This window comes from Danio aesculapii, chromosome 15 (assembly GCF_903798145.1).
Source record: "Danio aesculapii chromosome 15, fDanAes4.1, whole genome shotgun sequence".
Taxonomy (NCBI): Eukaryota; Metazoa; Chordata; class Actinopteri; order Cypriniformes; family Danionidae; genus Danio; species Danio aesculapii.
The window spans coordinates 16,455,261-16,471,486 of record NC_079449.1 but is presented as its reverse complement, the minus strand read 5'-3'; the positions used below and the strand labels follow the sequence as shown (position 1 = coordinate 16,471,486).

At 33.9% G+C, this 16,226-nt stretch overlaps 1 protein-coding gene across 1 annotated transcript in view; it reads left to right on the top strand.

Moving 5' to 3' along the window:
• The window catches only part of trim3a (tripartite motif containing 3a), a 53,641-nt gene that overhangs the window by 28,385 nt on the left and 9,030 nt on the right, over positions 1 to 16,226 (top strand). Inside the window, exons 2-9 of the mRNA XM_056474444.1 lie at positions 2,540 to 2,713; positions 5,414 to 5,654; positions 7,565 to 7,716; positions 8,276 to 8,456; positions 9,866 to 10,213; positions 12,019 to 12,409; positions 14,544 to 14,647; positions 14,726 to 14,893. Of these exons, the coding sequence (XP_056330419.1) occupies positions 2,568 to 2,713; positions 5,414 to 5,654; positions 7,565 to 7,716; positions 8,276 to 8,456; positions 9,866 to 10,213; positions 12,019 to 12,409; positions 14,544 to 14,647; positions 14,726 to 14,893 (1,731 nt within the window). The 5' untranslated portion in view covers positions 2,540 to 2,567. The remainder of the gene's footprint in view (positions 1 to 2,539; positions 2,714 to 5,413; positions 5,655 to 7,564; positions 7,717 to 8,275; positions 8,457 to 9,865; positions 10,214 to 12,018; positions 12,410 to 14,543; positions 14,648 to 14,725; positions 14,894 to 16,226) is intronic.

Here is a 16,226-nt window from a genome sequence, read left to right as displayed (position 1 = left end):
TGCTGTTTGTACATTCATTATTACTGAACAATAACATGTTGTGGCTGATGGAGAGAACGGGGTTAATCCGAGTAAACAGATGTTCACATGGATGTGTGTCATGGATATGGCTGACTGCGAAAGCTCATGTTTAACCTTTATGTGCTGTTTGGGATGTTTTCATTCATTCTGGGATGATTTTGAGTCTTAATTTGGCCACAACTTAATATTTCAGCAATCGGAATGATTTTTGGTGACAACTTATTTTGACACATATTGTAGGCAAACGCTTTGAAACTTTTCAAAAGCTCTGGTCAAATGTACTACCTTTTTGTTATGTTTGTGGTTGTTTTTGCCCCATTGACTTCTATTATAACAACATTTTGTGATTGCAAAGCCATGACACCACATAATTATGCATTCTTTATTGTTGGTGTTTTCCCTGTTGGTAAGAGGTATTTCATTGGTAAGAATTTAATTTTATTGCATGCAGGATTCATTTATATTTAGATGATTCATTCTTCAAACACAAGACGTCCCATTTTAGTGTTTGCATCAGAAGTGTTTTAATATAGAAAGCATTTTAAATTCTACTACTGTCCATTTTAGAAAATAAAACAACATTTTGTGAAAACACCAGTTTACAAAGTTTTGTAAAAAAAACTCAAAAATGTCTCTGTAAACATTTTCAAACTATTTTATTTGACTTACCAGAATCACACAAGTGGCAATTTCACATCAGTCACATCCATAATGAAAGCTTTTTTTCTGTAATGCTAAAGGTTCAAGACACCCTTGAGTACTTTTTTGAGATTTTAACAGATTTATGTGTGTTGAGCATAATTTAAGACAGCTTTAGCACCAGTCAGCTTTAATTGTGAGGAAAAATGGATCATTTTGAGCTTTTGTCAGTACCTGAAATTGTCATGAAATTGTTTAAATGATAATACCAATTAAATATATATATATATATATATATATATATATATATATATATATATATATATATATATATATATATATATATATTTTTTTTTTTTTTTTTATAATTAATTAAACCTTTTAAAAACAGGGACTTTGCTGAAATAAAGTGAAAGTAAAAATGATAAACTCTTTTTAGCAATGCATGATATATTTTTCAGGGTGGAATGTTAAAGCATATTAGGCTGCTCAATTTAACTGGACTTAATATTTTCTAGATATTAATATATCTATGACTAGTCGTTTTTTTTTTATCGAGTGGAATAAAGAGTCACTAAATTACAGAAAAAATTATATTCTTTGGAAACAAGAGAACTAACCAAGTTAGTGCCGCTATCTAGGGGCGGTGTGTGGATCTGTCCCGACATTGCTTTTATTATTATAAACCTATTAAACTTTTTTAGGGGGGAATTATGAAACTGTTAAACGTTTAAACTGATAAAGCAAAAAAAAAAAAAAAAAAAGAAACCTAAATATTCATATAAAGAATATTTATATATTTTTAGAATTTTCTATTATTATTATTTAAACACACTCAGACATATACATATATATATATAGGGGGTCTCATCTTCCTTCTTTTTTGTCCTCGGCTGATCACATGCCTGACAAAAGAGATGTGTCACATTTATAACGGAGCTTTTTCTCATAAATGCAAAAATGTAAAGTAAAATAAAATCAATCGTTTTTGTTCTATAGAGAGCCAACTCTTATTCTTTTGATTAGCATTATTTATTTTGGTTTGTGCAGTTTAATTCATAGAATTTCCACAAAGTATGCTGTATACTGTAAACTCACATACATGTACTTTTTTAGTCACATCCATAATGCATGTTTATTTTCCTCATATAAAATATAAAAAATGTTTGCAGATTGTTATTTTTCTGATCCCACAACTCTGTAGTAAGTTGTTTTGGAAAATATAAGCAGATGTTTCAATATAATGTTAACATATACCTTCTCTGTGAATTTATGTTTTGAGTTTTTACTACAAATGTCACATCCAAAACACTGGAATTGCTCTTCTACAAAGTATGTTGTATACTGTAAAATCTGTGAAACAATTTAGCTTACCCAATTCACCTGTACCGCATGTCTTTGGACTGTGGGGGAAACCGGAGCACCCGGAGGAAACCCAAGCGAACATGGGGAGAACATGCAAACTCCACACAGAAATGTCAAATGACCAAGCCGGGGCTTGAACTAGCGACCTTCTTGCTGTGAGGCGATCGTGCTACCCACTGTGCCACCGTGACGCCTATTTCCTCATTTAAAATATAAAACATGTTTACAGATTGATATTTTTCTGATCCCTTAACTTTGTGGTTCGTTGTTTTGGAAAATGTTTCAATATTCTGTTAACATATACATTCTTTGTGAAGTTTTTGCTGCAAATGCCACATCCATAACGTTGGAATTGCTCAAAAGTTTGAAACTGACCCACAATGCAGTGCACATTACAGTAGTGAACTGTAAAGAATATATGTGTTGTTTTACTTGCTGTCTTTGCAGTCTAACAGTGTGTGCAGATCTGCAGCTTTATTCAAACATTAATGGACTCTCTCTCTCTTTCTGACAGTGTGCGAGGCCTCAGTCTCTTGATTTGAATGCCTCTCACGATGGCGAAGCGGGAGAGCGGCAGCACCAGTCCAGTGGTGCGTCAGATTGACAAGCAGTTCCTGGTGTGCAGCATCTGTCTGGAGCACTACCACAATCCTAAAGTCCTGCCCTGCCTGCACACATTCTGCGAGAGGTAAAACTCATCTACACATCACTGCAGTCGCTGAACGTGTCTTTCAGGATATGGTAAACACTGGCTGAGTTCACTGGGGTGGAAGAAATCTGATAAATATCACCCAAAACACCAGAGCTTTGACAGTTTAGGGGTGTGCTAGTGCAATCACAGCAATCTGCCTGTCTTCAAAAAAGCAGCTAGCTTAAAAAAATAATAAGGTTTTAGCACCCCATAGATTCTTTGCTAACTCCCTTGACACTTAAATTAAGTATTTATGTACATAAATATATTTTAATTCATGCTTTTTAAATTTATTTTCTTATTTTAATTTAGCATTTTATTTTCTCCCATTTTTATTTTATTTTATTTTATTTTATTTTATTTTATTTTATTTTATTTTATTTTATTTTATTTTATTTTATTTTATTTTATTTTATTTTATTTTATTTTATTTTATTTTATTTTATTTTGAACACTGTTTTTCTTTACTTTCCCTTTTATTTTATTTAACTTTTATTTTGAACACTGTTTTTCTTTTCATTTCTTTTCTTTTTTTCTTTTCTTTTGTTTTTATCCCCTATGTTTATGTAAAGCACTTTGAATTGCCACTGTGTATGAAATGTGCTATATAAATAAACTTGCCTTGCCTTGCCTATGTGATCTAAGAGGTTGCTGAGGGAGGGAGGTGTTTATTCGGGTAGTTTTAGCAATAACATTGTATGATAGCTTATCAAATTAACGTTGCAGTTTGCTGATTTGATGTCCCATTGAGAAAATGTATTAAACAAATTTGAAATCAAAATAAAATTTAGAGTGTATGTGACAGTAGCTTGACATATTTTCAGTAACAAAATGTTTACTGAACAGTTGTTTCCAACACAAAGTGTTGTACATCTTTATGTTTTTGTAGCCAAGCAACCAGATATAATAATCCATGGTTACCTGTCCACTCTGTCATATGAATGTTTAGGAGACTTATTTATTTCTGTGAATCGGATCGTTTGGATCATTCATTTAAATGAGTGTCCTGCTAAGATGCCATTTTCTGTAGCCATATATAAATAATATATATAACAAAATATTATATGTAAAAAAATATTATATATAACAAAATATTATATTATATTATATTATATTATATTATATTATATTATATTATATTATATTATATTATATTATATTATATTATATTATATTATTATTCATTCATTTTCTTTTCGGCTTAGTCCCTTTAAAAATCTGGAGTCGCCACAGCGGAATGAACCCCCAATTTATCCAGCATATGTATCACGCAGCGGATGCCCTTCCAGCAGCAACCCATCTCTGGGAAACACACTCATTCACACTCATACACCACGGACAATTTAGTCTACCCAATTCACCTATACCGTATGTCTTTGGACTGAGGGGGAAACCCACACGAACGCGAATGCAGGGAGAACATGCAAACTCCACACAGAAACACCAACTGACCCAGCCGAGGCTCGAACCAGCGACCTTTGACAGCACTACCTACTGCGCCACTGTGTCACCTATATTATATAATATTATATTATATTATATTATATTATATTATATTATATTATATTATATTATATTATATTATATTATATTATATTATATTATATTATATTATATTATATTATGGTGGCGCAGTGGGTAGCGCTGTCGCCTCAGAGCAAGCAGGTCGCTACTTTATTCTGTCAAAATCCTGTCAAAATATTCAACTCTGAGACTGATTAAAACTTAAATAGGCCTTCTTGATTATTCTATCCTTTAAATAGAATAATCAATATTATCCTATATTATCCTTTAAAATATAGATATGAATAAAACTGTGAGGTTTAAACTAATTTAAAAAAAAAACATCTTTCTTTACTTGATTATTGGACTAAAAAAATTATGAAAATCCAAAAATCCCAAATTTGAAAATTGACAGCTGCACGAAAAAGCAGTTTGGTTGTAGTTATGCCTGTCACAATAATCATTATATCGACTTATTGCTGAATACATGTACGTGACCTCAATACATCTTGATGATGGGAACTCAGGGCTCTGGGAACTCTTTTAGGAACAATGCTCACTGACAGCTAAAGAAAAAGTACATTTTCCTGAAAACTACTAATAATTTGTAAAAAAGTTGTCCAAATGAGCTGTTTCAAAGCTGCAGTCCACATCCACGAAAGTGACTATGCATAATAGCGCACATTCACAAATAACATTCAAATTTTACTGGAACATTTACATTCTACTTCAGTAGTGTCATATATTTTGTATTACTGCTTATATTAGTACATTTAAATAGCTTTAAGAATGAGAAAGTTTTGTCCTATTTGGCTTAATTTGCATTCTTATTCTGCATAAAATGATCTGAAAATGACAAAAGATATTGCAGAATAAGTATTTTTTTTTTATTGTGACAGATCTACCTGCAGTGTCTCACATTGAAGGTGCACTAAGTAATATTAAAAGAAAAAATTTTGACCACAGTTTAAAAACACACTTTCAGCCAATCAGTGGTAAGGGGCGTGTCTAGTTAGAAAATCCAAAAAGGGTAAGGTCTTGTTGGTTTGTTTGTTTGTTTTGGTGTTTTAAAAAAGATCAACATAATTTGTCAAAATAATGCATCTTTTAGTATGTCCGGGGGTTGCTCTGAGTGCATTTTCATTCAGCTTGAACTTAAATTGAGATCGTTAAAGTCTTGCACTTGTTTTTCAGATGCCTCCAGAACTACATCCCGCCTCAGTCTTTGACCCTGTCCTGCCCCGTGTGCCGACAGACCTCTATCCTCCCGGAGAAGGGTGTTGCAGCGCTGCAGAATAATTTCTTCATAACTAATCTGATGGAGGTTTTGCAGAGGGAGCAGGACTGCACCCGTCCAGAAGCGTCCAGTGGGCTGGAGTCGGTCGGAGCCGCTACATACGCAACGCCACTGTCCTGCCCAAACCATGAGGGCAAGGTGAGCCCGGATAAATTTTACTGATGGGACAGTACTGATGATGAGAGCAGGACAGTGGTCTGATACTATGAGCCAAATATCCAGTGCAGAAAAATATACTTTATTACAGTACTGACTACTTCAACATTTACTGTAGTAAGACTGTATATGTAATTTCAGTAGTTTATAATTTGTTGTGTGAAACTAAGTCGAGCAAGTTCTTATTTTAATAATCCTATTTTGATTTAGAAATGTAGCATTGCTTTATTATAAAGTAATAATAATACAATTACCTTTTAATTTTAAACCTACTGTAAATATCATTATCATCAATTATCATAATTTTGTGCAATTAAAAAATATATATTAGTGCTGTTAAATTATTCATTGTGATTAATTGTACCTAAAATGAAAGTTTTGTTTACATAATATGTGTACACTGTGTATATTTATTTTGTATGTTAGAGTACAAACATTTGCATGTATTTATTTAAGAAAAACATCATGTAAATAGATTAAATGTAATGCTATATAATATAAAATATAAGAATATGTTTATATGGATATCCACTTGTATATAATTTATAGTATAGACATTTAAATATTTTATTAAAATGTGTATATTTATATGTACATAATAAACAGTAAACATACAAACCTTTAATTTGGATGCAATTAAACTTTTAATTGCGGATGTGCAGCATAAGTATATAAGTGACCAGAATAAGGCCCAATCCCAATTTTACCCCTTAGCCCTTCCCCTTACCCCTACCTCTCGTTTTGCGCATTCCCGTGAAGGGGTAGGGGTGTCCCAATTCTCTTTAGATTAAATGCGTAGGGATTAGGGGAAGGGGTATATAGCCCTTCGAACTGAGATTTTTCAGGACCACACTCGAAACCAAGGAGTAAGAAAATTTCCCAGAATCCACCAGCTGAATTTTTACAACAAACAAGCACATGTTTTAATATATTCATAACCATGTTCGTGTTATACCGTCATGCTTAAAAAACCCCAGCTAAAATAAAACCCACTAAATTTTGCTATCCATAATCCATAATAATAACTCCTGTATAGTACTCCCACAACATTCTGACTCTCTATGACACTTGAATACCCTGTCAGAAAAGTCTAGTGGTTGGGAATGAGCTTTTTACGGTGTCTGGTTTAATGTTAATGTTGTTTTTGGTGTGTTTACATAGATCAGGGGTCACCAATCTCAGTCCTGGTGGTTCGGTGCCCTGCGGGGTTTAGCTCCAACTTGCCTCAACACACCTGCCTGGGTGTTTCAAGTATACCTAGAGTAAGACCTTGATTAGCTTGTTCAGGTGTGTTTGATTAGGGTTGGAGCTAAAATCTGCAGGACACCGGACCTCCAGGAACAAGTTTGGTGATACCTGACATAGATGAATATGGCCATTGTGTAAATGCACAGTATAGTTATGATCTTATTACCACATTAGATAGATAAATACCAAAAAATAATGCAACTGGAATAACTACAGTCGTCGCCATAGTCTGATCTCATACAAAGCAAGAGATTGCAACGACATATGATGACGTGTGCAGGTGCTGTAGTGCTGTCCCATTTCTTAGGAGTAAATTTTGAAGCCCTTCCCCTTCACACTCAGTTTTAAGGGCCAAGGGGAAGGGGAAGGGGTAGGGGTATAAAAATAGTTTGTTTTATATACTATAAGCATTTTTTTTTTAATTTTGACAATAACATGACTAGTGTAAAATGTATTCATTCAGTTGACCATACACATTCAGTGTATACATTCAGTGTTTTACTTATTTATTTATTCAATTATCCCTTTAATAATCTATCTATTTATTTGTTTGAACAATTCATAGTTAGATTGGAATGATTTAATATAAAAATGTCCGTTATGTATGTCCTCTATTTTCAGTAAGTTTTTGTCGCCCTCTGCAGGTTATGGAGTTTTACTGCGAGTCTTGTGAAACAGCCATGTGTTTGGAGTGCACTGAGGGGGAGCACAGAGAACATGTGACCGTCCCACTGCGGGATGTTCTGGAGCAACACAAAGCGGCGCTGAAGAACCAGCTGGATGCTATTCGAAACAGGTTCACACTGCCAACAATAATACCGAGCTCACTGATAATCTGAGCCCAGGAGCTGCAGCACATTCTTAACCCTTTCCTTATACCCTCAGTCATTTTTTGTACTCTTTTTCATTTGTCAAAATCCCCCATAGTCCAAAGACATGCGATACATGTAAATTGAATAAACTAAATTGGCTGTAGTGTATGTGTGTGAATGCAAGAATGTATGGGTGTTTCCCAGTGATGGGTTGCGGCTGGAAGGGCATTCGCTGCGCAAAACATATGCTGGATAAGTTGGCGGTTTATACTGCTGTGACGACCCCTGTTTAATACAGGGACTAACCTGAAAAGAAAAGGAATGAATGAATGTTCACCTGGAGTGTCTTGACTTAAGTTCACTGTGACAAATGTCTGTGAATTAACAGTTTCTCCTAGTTTATGATTCATGATAGTTTGTGTTTCTGTTTATTTCTGCTTTTGAATTGTATTATAGCACCTCAAAACCAAATTAAAAGATTGATCTTGATGGAAACTGTTGATGTGCTCAGTCAGAGAGTTTGTTGTGGTTGTGTGTTTTCAGGCTCCCTCAGCTGACAACCGCCATTGAGCTGGTGAACGAGATCTCCAAACAGCTCACAGACCGCAAGAATGAGGCTGTGACGGAGATCAGCAACACCTTTGAGGAGCTGGAGAAAGCCCTGCACCAGCGCAAGACCACCCTCATCACTGACCTGGAGAACATCTGCAGCACCAAGCAGAAGGTCAGAAAAGAGATCTTATAATACATTTTTAAAATAGTAAAATGTTAAATACTATTCCCTCAGCATCTTTATGATTTGATAACAATGTTCATTTTACAGGAACGTTGTTTTTCTACCGTTTAATGTAGTTTGGAGAGCAACAAGCAAACAAATAAAAACTTCTGAAAGAAAAAATGTAATTACAATAAATTGCCTGATAGTATCTTCAAATTATTTTTAAATAAATAAATGAACAAACAATGTCTTAACTGCCATATTCTAATTCTAATTTATAATTCTAATTCTAATTTATTTTTAAATTGACATTTTATTTGGATTTTTCATGTAATATTCTATAAAATAAATAGTTAACTATTTACAGATTTTTTTTTTACTTTTTATTTAAGATTTTTCAATATTGTTTTATTTATTTATTTTTTTTATTTATTTATTTTTTCAGAACAACCCCTTACCCAACAATTTAACCCCTTACAGATGAGGGAATAATAAAAATAAATATAATATAAAGATTTTTAAATGAAATAAAAACAATATAAAATAAATAAATATAAAGTACTACTATCATAAATACTTTTCAGGGGATACATTCGTACATTAAGTTATATTGTGTTACAGTGTAGTTACCTCAGATTCAGTGATGGGTTAATTAACCTCTAAATGTACATATCTAAATATGTTGTAATACTTTTCCACCTCTTTAGAAAAATATCCATCTTCATTTGTAGACATTCAGTCATTTTTCCATTACATAGACCTGTTTAAGTCTCTGAATCCACTGAGCCACCTTTGGAGGACCTTCTTCCATCCAATGTAAAGTTATCATTTTTTTGTAAGCAATATCCTATTTACTAATAATAATAATAATAATAATAATAATAAATAATTAATAGTCTTTTATTTGACTATTTACAGATTTTTAAATAATATAAAGATTTTTTAATGTAATATTCTGCACCACTACTACTACTACTACTACTACTACTACTACTACTAATAATAATAAAGATTAATTAATTCAATATTTGACTCTTTTATTTAAATATTTAACTATTTAACAAAAAAAAAAATAATACTAATAAAAATTATAAAAAATAATCTATTTACAGATTTTAATAATTAATTTTTATGTAGTATTCTCTAATAATAATAATAATGATGGTAATAATATAAAAAATCAACTATTTACAGATTTTTATATAAAAAAATTTTATTGTTATTTAAATGGCTTTTTAAATATTTAATTTTAATGTATTATTCCAAACAACACAATTCATGTAGCTTGTAGACATTTTTAAAAGAAAAAGAAACCACAAAAAAATGACCTCATTGTCAACAATAACAATTATTATAATTTTTTTCACTTAAAACTTTCTACTATTTACAGATTGTTAAAAAATGTGTTTTTGCAGGTTCTTCAGGGTCAGCTGGCTGCTCTGCTGCAGGGGAAGGAGAACATCCAGAGTAGCTGCAGCTTCACAGAGCAGGCACTAAACCATGGGAGTCCCACTGAAGTGCTGCTGGTGCAGAAGCAGATGGGCGAGCGGATGGGGGCTCTGGCCCGACACGCTTTCCCTGAGCAGCCGCACGAGAATGGACACCTGGACTGTCAGGTGGAGACGGAGGGCCTGCGACGCTCCATACAGAACCTGGGCGTCCTGCTCACCACCAGTTCAGTGGGTCACACCAGCGTGGCCACTGGAGAGGGACTCCGACACGCTGTTGTAGGACAGAACGCCACTGTTACTGTCACCACCAAGGTCAGCTCAGAACTTTCAGAACTATACTAAAAAATGAAACTAAGAACATTCTAGAGCATTCAGAAATCGTTTTAAAACTGAAAAATTAGAACATTCTAGAACTTACAGAAAATTACTTGCAACTAGAACATACTAGAGCTTTCAGAACCTGACTTACAAATGAAAACTAAGAACATTTTAGAACTTTTAGAACTCAAATAACAACTAAAAACAAAGAACATTCTAGAACTTACAGAAAATGACTTACAACTCAAAACTAAGAACATACTAGAGCTTTCAGAACTTGACTTACAGTTGAAATTAAAATGATTAAACCCCCTTTGAATTTTTTGAATTTTTTAATATTTCCCAAATGATGTTTAACAGAGCAAGAAAATTTTCACAGTATGTCTGATAATATTTTTTCTTCCCTTTAAGCTATATTTTGTTTCAGTAGTTTACAGAACAAACCATCGTTATGCAGCCACTTGCCAAATTACCCTATCCTGCCTAGTTAACCTAATTAACCTAGTTAAGCCTTTAAATGTCACTTTAAGCAGTATAGAAGTGTCTTGAAAAATATCTAGTAAAATAATATTTACATCATGGCAAAGATAAAATAAACCAGTTATTAGAAATGAGTTATTTAAACCATTATGTTCAGAAATCTCTCTGTGTTCGCGTGGGTTTCCTTCGGGTGCTCCGGTTTCCCTCACAAGTCTAAAGACATGTGGTACATGTGAATTGGGTATGCTAAAATTGACCGAGTGTATGAGTGTGTGTGTGAATGAGTGTGTATGGATGTTTCCCAGTGAAGGATTGCAGCTGGAAGGGCGTCCGCTGCGTAAAACATATGCTGGGTAAGTTGGCGGTTCATTCCACTGTGGTGATCCCAGATTAATAAAGGGACTAAGCCGAAAAGAAAATGAATGAAAGAAAATGTTTAGAAAAGTTTTGAACAAATCTTCTCTGCGTTGAACAGAAATTGGGAAAAAAAATAAACAGGGGGGCTAATAATTTGGGGCGTTTAATAATTCTGACTTCAACTGTACAAATGAAAAATTAATTTTTTAGAGCTTTCAGAACTTGACTTGAAAACTAAGATCATTCTAGGACTTTCCGAAAATGACTTACAAGTTAAAACTAAGAACATTCTATCATTTACAGAAATTGTCTTGTAACTGAAAAAGAAGAAAATTCTAGAACTTTCAGTACTTGAGTCTAAGAACATTATAGAATTTCCAGAACTTATCTTATAACTGATAATTAAGAACATTACAGTCTATAAAATAGCATTACAGTTAATGAAAATAAAAAATAAAAATGAATAATAAATTATTTTGAAGTGGTCTTTTATTTAATATTTTTAATTAGATTTTATTTTACATTTTCTTTAGATTTTTTTTGCAGGTGTAACAAAATTGTTTCAATATTATAATTAGTAAAATGATTTTAAAAAATGAAAAAGGAATAGCTTATTATTAGTGCAAAATCTTAATTATAAAATAATAATTGTGAAATAAATTTAAATAACTTTTTAAAATTATAAATCATTTTATTTCATTTGCTTTTTTTCATTTGTGCTAAATTTGTTTTGCAAAAAATGACAAAAGGTCAGCACAAAATATTAATTTTTTTTATATTTTTTAAGTTAAATATGAAAAATGTAATATTTCTCAAATTATTATTGGTTTAATCTATGAAAATCATATATCTTTCAAATATTTCTTTCAAATAACTTTCCCCTTGAGAATGAGTCAGAAATCTTAGGTTGTTTCCTAACATTAAAGATTTTTGTGCCTCAAGTCTCCATCTCTGTTGTTCAGGATAAAGACGGTGAGCTGGTGAAGACCGGAAACGCAGCTCTGCGAGCTCAGATCAGCGGAGCAGACGGAGGCGTCACTGAAACAGACGTGACAGACAATAAGAACGGCACGTATGAGATCGGCTACACACTGCGCAGCGAGGGCGAATTCTCCTTCTCCGTCCTGCTGTACGGAAGACACGTCAGAGGAAGCCCTTTCCGTCTGAGAGCCATCAAAGCCTGCGACGCCCCGCAGTCACCCGATGATGTCAAGAGGAGAGTCAAGTCTCCTGGAGGAGGAGGAGGAGCTGGAGGACATGTGCGGCAGAAGGCGGTCCGCAGACCCTCCAGCATGTACAGCACCACCAAGAAGAAGGAAAACCCCATCGAGGACGAGCTCATCTTCAGAGTCGGTCAGTGCTGACAGGCAGATGATATTATTGTACCCTTATGACACCCTTTAATTCACAGGTGACAATCTCAGTTCCTGGAGGGCCGCAGCTCTGCACAATTTACTTCTGACCCTAATTAAACACACCTGTTCAAACTAATGAGTTCTTTAGGCTTGTTTGAATCCTCCAGCTAATGCCGTGGTCACACTAGAGTTTGTGCATGCCAGATTCTGTCGTATGGTGCTGCGAAAAGAGGCGGGATTAAACAAGATGATTAGACATTTAAAAAAGCGAGCAATCCATATTTAACATTTCTGTCCAGAGAGGTCATGTTTTAATCTTTGATTAGTCTCACGCAGTCATGTGATGCGATTTCGTGGGTCAGAGTTCACCAAGCTTGAACTTTGAAACTTGTCGCACGACGTTGTGTTTTGTTTTGTTGTGCACCATGGGAGAGAAGCTGATTCTCACGCTGTCCGAAATGAAGAAGTATAAAAGCCAGAGCCATTATTCTCCGTCCGTACTCAGTGGTTGAATGAATGAATTCTAGAAACTCATAGACCGCTAAAAATGTTTGCGGTATGTGGAGACAACATTAAAAAATTATCTTTTTTTATTACTCATTTATGAACAGAAATGTTTTTTTAAATATAAACTTTTTTTCTGATAAAAAACCAAACAAAAAAAAACTCCTATTTCTCATCTTGCACGCACGGATCTGCTTGGATAACACTGGAATATTGTACAACACATCCGGTCGGCCGATCGCATACGGTCTAGTTGCAGCTCAAATCGGATCCATATTTTCTGCATATGGAGCTCTCGCAGCTCCCGGACTACTCTCTATTGGAAATGAAGGACTTCCAGTCTGTCACTTATCGTTTGTCGTGTGCAGTGGAAAGACGGCTTGACGCATTCGCGTGCATACTGTATGAATGTAAGTCTATGGGGAGAAAAGTCCAGTGTGACCGTGGCTTTAGTGTGCTGAAGCAGGGTTGGACTTAAACTGAATTTGACACCCCTGCAGTTCCTCTTGAAATATATGAATATTAAACTTTAAATATGAAGTTTTTTTTTAGATAAATGTTTGATTTTGAAAACTAAATTTTCTTAAGCTTGAAGGTTTACAATGAAATAGATTTTGGTCAGATTTTCTCAGATTTTTTATTTCATGTATATATATATATATATTTAAAAAAAAAATTTTTCTAAATAGTTATTTATAGATGCATTATTTTGATTTAACGTATTCATTTATTGTTAAACATTTCTTATATTAATGCTTTTATTTATTGTAAATTTTTGTATCTAATTTACTATTGAAACTTTAAAGTTATAATTTATTATGAAAAATCCAAGGAAATGCTAATATTAAAATCTACATCTAAATTAACATGTAAACATACAAAATAAAGAAATATTATCTATTAATTTACCAATTTTTAAATTAATTAGTGAACAATTTTCCAAATTTTTGACCTTGAAATAATATAATTTTAAATAAACTAATTTTAAAATAAATTTAATGCAAGGTAAACGTGCAAATCATAGGAATTATTAATTTGTGTTTCGAAATGTTCACTTTTCATATATATTTACTTATTTTATATTTCAATTATTATTATTCATTCATTAATTTTCCTTCGGCTTAGTCCCTTTATTTATCAGGTGTCACCACAGCTGAATGAACCACCAACTTATATGTTTTACACAGCGGATGCCCTTACAGCTGCAACCCAGTACTGGGAAACACCCATACACTCTCACATGCACACTCATACACAACGGCCAATTTAATTTATTCAATTCACGCATAGTGCATGTTTTTGGACTGTGGGGGAAACCAAAGCACCTGGAGGAAACCCACGTGAGCACGGGGAGAACATGCAAACTCCACACAGAAATGCCAACTGACCCAGCCGGGAGGCGTCGAACTAGCAACCAGGCGACAATGCTAACCACTGAGCCACCATGTCGCCAATTATTATTATACGTTTAAAAATATGAATATACATTTAATTATATATCTACATTTTATTTCGTATAAAAATGTATTATATATATTTGTTTGGTTTTTAAGAAGATAATAATGTAGTAATAGCGTTGCAGTGTTTTCAGGTAGTGTGATGTGATATTTAATGTTGTGATGTTTAAGGGACTCGTGGACGAGAGCGTGGTGAATTCTCCAATCTGCAGGGCATCTCCACCACCAGCAGTGGCAGAATCGTTGTTGCAGACAGTAACAACCAGTGCATTCAGGTGATGCTCAACACATTAACACATGACTGAATGTGGACATCATGCTCAGAGTCACTCATATCTGTTTATGTGTGTCAGGTTTTCTCCAATGACGGTCAGTTTAAGCTGAAGTTCGGGGTCAGAGGTCGTTCTCCTGGTCAGCTGCAGCGTCCCACCGGAGTGGCAGTGGACATGAATGGAGATATTATTGTGGCCGATTACGATAACCGGTGGCTCAGCATCTTCTCTCCAGACGGCAAGTTTAAGGTGAGCTCTAGTGCTTTCACCATAGTACTTTTAAATACTGTATTCGCGTGTGCAATAAAATGTATATATATATTAAAAACAGAATGTATTTAAAAATAAAATACAGTTATAAAATTCAATCAAAGAAAGGATTGTAGAAATTAAAGGGGAACAAATAAAAAAAGAAATAATAATAAAATAATATAATTTGAAGAATCTGCTCGTCATTAAACACTTGTGGTGCATTAACAATATGGGTTACATGTATTTTAGACTTTTCAATCTATGCCCCTATTAACACATCATGGACAGTGTTGCTTCCTTAATTCAGTCTAGGGCACAGGTGTCAATTCCAGTTCCTAGAGGGCCGCAGCTCTGCACGGTTTAGTTCCAACCCTAATTAACACACCTGATCAAACTAATTGAGTCCTTCAGGCTTGTTTGAAAACTACAGGTAAAGCTGCAGTCACACTAGAGTTTGATCATGCGAAATTCTGTCAAGCGGCGCTGCGAAAAGGGGCGGGATTAAACAAGATGAATAGACATTAAAAAAAGCGAGCGATTGCTCCATATTTTAAATTCCTGTACAGAGAGGTCATGTTTTGATCCTCGATTGGTCTCACGCAGTCAAGTTATGCGATTTCGCAGGTCAAAGTTCACCAAGCTTGAAATTTGCAACTTCGACCTGCGAAACGTGACGCATGACCCTGCGTTTCCGGTCTGACACATTCGCTTGTGTATGAATAGAAGTCTATGGGGAGAATCTGTGTCAAGTGTGACCGCAGCTTAAGTGTGTTGGAGCAGGGTTGGAACTAATTCGTGCAGAGCTGCGGCCCTTCAGGAACTGGAAGTCATCTTCCAATCAGTGAGCAGTTTGTCATTAGCAGCAGGTGATAGTCATTACCTCCTACTAGAGTAGAGCAGAGAAATTAAGAAAGTGAATACAAAACAGAAACAAATACGTCCTGGGACATAACAGACAACAAGTGAGCTTAAAATTGAGAAGAGAGCTACGGTAATTGACAAAAAATGTTAATATAATTTAATAATAGAGGAATAGTGACAGGAAGGAGTTGTGAATAACTAACAGGCAAATAAAATAAGTTAGACAGTAAAAATTAATTTTAAAATTCTCGTTTAATTATAACAAATGTAAAATAAATATTTAAAGCATTATTAAGAGTATCACTGTTAATAATGCTACTGTAAATTAATAATACTAAATAAATAATTAAATATGAAAAAGTTGATGGAGCATTTGACAATGAGTAAAATATAAATAGGAAAGTAAAACAAATTTAATAAATGTAAAAATCTTATATTTTCATTTGAAAGTAATTCAAATATAATGTAT